Genomic DNA, 4,857 nt, shown 5'->3' with positions numbered 1-4,857 from the left:
TTCTCAAGTATTCCCACAGTAAGTCTCTTTCCACATTATCAAAAGCCGCCTTCAGGTCTACAAAAAATGCATATATCTTGCTACCCCTCTTTTTTATCTCATTTCCTATTATATGATTCAAGATATATACGTTGTCCATAGTCCCTCTACCTTTCCTAAATCCCGCCTGCCCGTCTGGTAACGCACCCCGCTCATTCATTTCCTTCATCAGTCTTTCTTCCACAATCATCGCGTATACCTTATATGCCGTATTAAGGAGCGTGATCTCCCTGTAATTGCTGGCTGTATCCTTTTCTCCTTTCTTATATATGGGGCATATTATCCCCTCCTTCCACTCCTGGGGGAAGCCCTCTCCCTTCCACACTCCATTCATTATCTCTAACAACCTATCAACTTCCCTTTCAGTTCCATATATCCACGATTCGTTCTGTATACCGTCCCTCCCCGGTGCCTTTTTCCTTTTCAGTTTTCTTAGTTGTTGCTCTAATTCTTCTCTTGTTATCTCTTCTATTTCTCCCACTCTGTGTTGTCTCTTTTCCTTTTCTTGTCTGTTTTCCTCACCCCCCAACAACTCACTGAAGTACTTTCTCCATTCCTCCATAGTAATTCTATCACTCACTATTTCTCCTTTTTTCTTTCTTTCCCTATTTATGTATCTCCACACCTCTTCTTCCGTCTTTATACCTTTCATCTTCATTTCTTCTTCCATCCGTTTCTTTTCCTTCTTCTCTTTGCATACTAATTTGTACCTCTTGCGTGCTGTCTTGTACTCTTCCTTCGTTGCTTTTTCTTTTTTCCAATTTCTTAGTTTCTTTCTTGCTGCTTGCTTCCCTTCCCTGCATTCTTTATCCCACCACTCGTTTTTCCACAGCCCCATCTTCTCTCTTATCTCTATCTCTTTTTTTTCTGTTGCATTTTTTACGTTCTCGCTCAGCTCCCTCACTTTTTCGTTTATTTCTTCTTCTTCGTATTTTGCCTCCCTAAGTCTTGCTCTATACTTTTCTTTTCCTTCTTCCGTCCAAATATTCTTCACAATTTTTTTTTTAACATCCTTCATACTTCTCTCTTTCTCTCTTCCTTTTGTCCTCACTTCCAATGGCATATGATCCGACTCCACTCTTTCTCCCACCTTAAATTCTTCTATTTTATCCCATGCTTCTTCATTCACCATAACATAATCAATAACTGTCTCCCCTCTCGATCCAATATACGTGTACTCCCCTTTCTCGTCTCCTATGCAGTTTCCATTAAGTACGTCCCATCCTCTTTCTTCTACTAAGCTAACCAGTTCTCTCCCTTCTGCGTTTTCTATTCCATCTTTTGTTGGTCTTCTTTCTATTGTTGCTTGTTGTTCTTCCATCCGCCTTCCTTTTCCCCCAATTCTTGCATTAAAATCCCCCCCAATCACCAGAGTTCCTTCTTCCTGCTCTTTTACTCGCTCTTCTATTATTCTCTTCGTTTCTTTCATACTTCTGCTGTATATTGTTACAATTCTCCATTTTCTCTGTTTTCTTTTTACCGTTCTTTCCATAAACCCTCTTTCTTCTTTTACTCCAGATCCGTTTTCTTCTTCCAGTCCCTTTTTCACACCCATTATTATCCCACCTTTCGCTCTCCCTTTCTTGCTTTCCCTCTCTGCATATTGACACTTCCACTCAAACTCTCTCGGCATTCTCTTTTCCAATCTTTCCCAGCCTTTTTCTTCCACCCACGTTTCTACCAATCCCACTACGTCAAATTCTCCCAAATACTTCCAAAACTCATTCTCTTTATTTTTTATTCCCGCTACATTCCAGAATACTATTCTTATTTGCTCGTTTTCTCCTTTATTCCTCTCCATGTTCGTTTTCCCTTTTCTGCCCTGTCGTCTTTTTCTTACGCTCTTATTCAAAAATTTGCTGTATGTAACTTCCCGTTTTCTTCATCCCACCTAAAACCTTTTCCCTCTATCCATATCTTTTTATAACCCACTTTCACCCGCAGTCCTTTTTCTCGCTCTTCTTTGGCTAGCGTTCTTAATTTCTTCTGTGTGTCTCTCTCCTTTTTTGTCATATCATCTTCTATGTACACTCTCTTTCCTTTTTTTTCTCTTAGTTTCCTTTTATTTTCCATAACTTTCCGTTTTTCCCCCCAGCTCTCAAGTTCTGCCACAATCATTTTTCCTCCATTTATTTTATACATCTCTTTCACCCTTACTTTAACCTCTAATTCTGCCTTCATCCATTTTTCCAGTTTCTTCTCGTTCTCACATTCCTCTTCATCCAGTCCCGTTACGACAATATTCTTTTTTCTCACTCTTTTTTCCTGCTCTTCCATTTTCTCCTCCAATTTTGTCATTTTTTCTTTTAATTCCATCTTTTCTCTTTCCCATTTTTCTTCCTTTTCACGCATCATACTTTTCAGTTGTTCCAATTCCCGGCTCATCTTCCGATTCTCTTCCTTTATCTCCCCTACATCCTCCATAATTTTTTCCAACATCTTTTTCATTTCCTCATCCATTGGCTTTTTAACAGGTGATCTTTCCACTTTTTTACTTTTCCGAAATGGGTTAATCCTCTCTTCTGATTCTCGTCCTTCTTCTCTTTTCCTTTTGTGATCTTCGTCTCTCTCGCTTTCACTATCACTTTTTTTCATTCTACCTCGTTTTTACTTGCCGCTTATCTTATCGCGCGCCGTAAAACAGGTCCGCTCGCTTCGACTGCTCGAATCGGATTCCAAAAAAATGTGGAACGCTTCACGATTTTGCGTGTCATCCTTGCGCAGGGGCCATGCTAATCTTCTCTGTATCGTTCCAATTTTAGTATATGTACCGCCGAAGCGAGTACATGTCTGCAGATATTGTAAAAAGCCCGGTCATAATATCGCGGACTGCTTCCGCCGCAAAAGCAGAAACGAGCACGTGCAAGCAGACGCTGCGCCACATACGTCCCACTCGAATCAATTCAAAGAAGAGCACGTTTTTTTTAACTCTTTTTCTACGAACAGTAGTCTGAAAACATTATCCATAACGATTTGCGATTATGAAACAAATTACCTTGTCGATACGGGGTCGACGTGTTCACTCATAAATGAAACATTAGTAAACAAATTAAAACTTGCAAAAATCTCTCGTATCACTCCGTTACAGTGGTTTGATGGCACCGTACATAAGTCCTTCTTTATCACAAAAGTCCTAGTGGTACTCCCCGACGTAAAAGTGGAACTCGACTTCGTTATCGTACCACGTAGCCACTCGAGTTACCACATTGTTATAGGAGAAAATATTTACGATCACGACGTAGTTTTATACAAAGAAAAGAATGTTCAGAAAATCGTCCCTAAACCCTTGATTAACATTATTTCAGTAGGTTCAGATATCAATTTCATCACTGACCTAGACACTGCGGGTAGACAAAAACTGTCGAATCTGCTTTCAAGTTTTTCCGACTTATTCACGTTAGGAAACCGTGTTAACTCCGTTAATACCGGCGAGTTGAACATCACGTTGACCGAAGACATAATAATCTATTACCATCCATATCGCATGTCGGAATCCGAACGTATGAAGGTACGAAAAATTACTGACGATCTTGCCAAAAATGACATTATTCGCGAGAGCAATTCCCCATTTGGTAGTCCTGTAGTCTTAGTCCAGAAAAATGACGGAACGGATCGCTTATGTGTCGACTATCGCGCGCTCAACAAAATCACGGTGAAAGATCGTTACCCGTTACCCCGGATAGACGACTAACTATACCGCTTAGGTAAAGGTAAATTCTTTACATCCCTCGATATGGCATCGGGGTTTCACCAAATCCCGATCGCCCCAAACTCAATCCCAAAGACCGCGTTTGTGACGCCCGACGGGCAATTTGAATATACGAGAATGCCATTTGGCCTGGCCAATGCGCCAGCTGTCTTTCAGAGAGCTATTAACGTAGCCTTCGGAAATTTGAAATACGATGTTGCACTAGTCTATTTAGACGACATTTTAATACCTTCCGTCTCAGTAGAAGAAGGCTACGAAAAGCTAAGGCTGGTCCTTATTACACTACGAAAAGCAGGGTTCTCTGTTAATATCTCTAAATATCGCTTTTTAATGAAAACAATAACTTACTTGGGCCGTGAGATATCTGCCGATGGTATCCGACCTGATCAACGTAAAGTTAAAGCGATTAAAAAAAGCCTAGCCCCTGTTAACGTGAAACAAGTCCGACAATTTATCGGCTTGGCCAGTTATTTTAGAAAATTCATACCTGCGTTTTCCACAAAGGTTGCCTGTATAACACACCTAACAAGAAACAATGTCCAGTTCAATTGGACTGCCGAATGCGAAAAGGCAAGGCAATACATAACTGATGTTTTAACACAAAAACCGTTATTGTCAATTTTCGATTCAAGCTTAGAAACTCAACTACACACTGACGCTTGCAGCCTTGGCTTCGGGGCTATCTTAATGCAAAAACACGGCGAATCATTCAGGCCCATTGAATACTTCAGTCAAAAAACCTCGCCTGACGAAAGCAAGTATCATTCTTTCGAATTAGAAACTTTGGCGGTTCGAAAGGGCCTTAAGAACTTCCGAGTATACTTGCTTGGATTAAAATTCACACATGTGACAGACTGCAATTCCTTAAAACTATCAGCTAACAAAAAAAGATTTGAAACCACATACCGCTCGCTGGTGGGCATATATGCAAGACTTCGAATTTCAAATAGTGTATCGCAAAGGCTCAGAGATCTCGCATGTTGACTTTCTGAGCAGGAATCCAATTCAAACGGTGAACCAAATTGACTCCGGTCCCATTAATTTTAAAAACTGGTTTACGGTCGCTCAAAGCCAAGACAAAGAGTGCAATCAGATCACCAAATCTCTTG

The 4,857-nt window shown here is 40.5% G+C and overlaps 1 protein-coding gene and 1 non-coding gene across 2 annotated transcripts; both read right to left on the bottom strand.

Annotated features, from left to right (window-relative positions):
- Positions 1-1,887: 1,887 nt before the first annotated feature.
- On the bottom strand, positions 1,888-2,499 carry LOC138136989 (golgin subfamily A member 6-like protein 26). The gene has a single exon (XM_069056293.1). It carries the CDS (start codon positions 2,497-2,499, stop codon positions 1,888-1,890), a length of 612 nt encoding a protein of 203 aa, XP_068912394.1.
- Positions 2,500-2,718: 219 nt separating this feature from the next.
- Positions 2,719-2,825, bottom strand: LOC138137605 (U6 spliceosomal RNA). Its single transcript, XR_011161806.1, has one exon. It is a non-coding gene; the product is annotated as a U6 spliceosomal RNA (small nuclear RNA).
- Between the last annotated feature and the right edge of the window lie 2,032 nt (positions 2,826-4,857).

The sequence above is a fragment of the Tenebrio molitor genome, chromosome 8, assembly GCF_963966145.1.
Source record: "Tenebrio molitor chromosome 8, icTenMoli1.1, whole genome shotgun sequence".
NCBI lineage: Eukaryota > Metazoa > Arthropoda > Insecta > Coleoptera > Tenebrionidae > Tenebrio > Tenebrio molitor.
The sequence above is the reverse complement of the archived record's forward strand: the minus strand, read 5'-3'. Positions and strand labels throughout refer to the sequence as shown.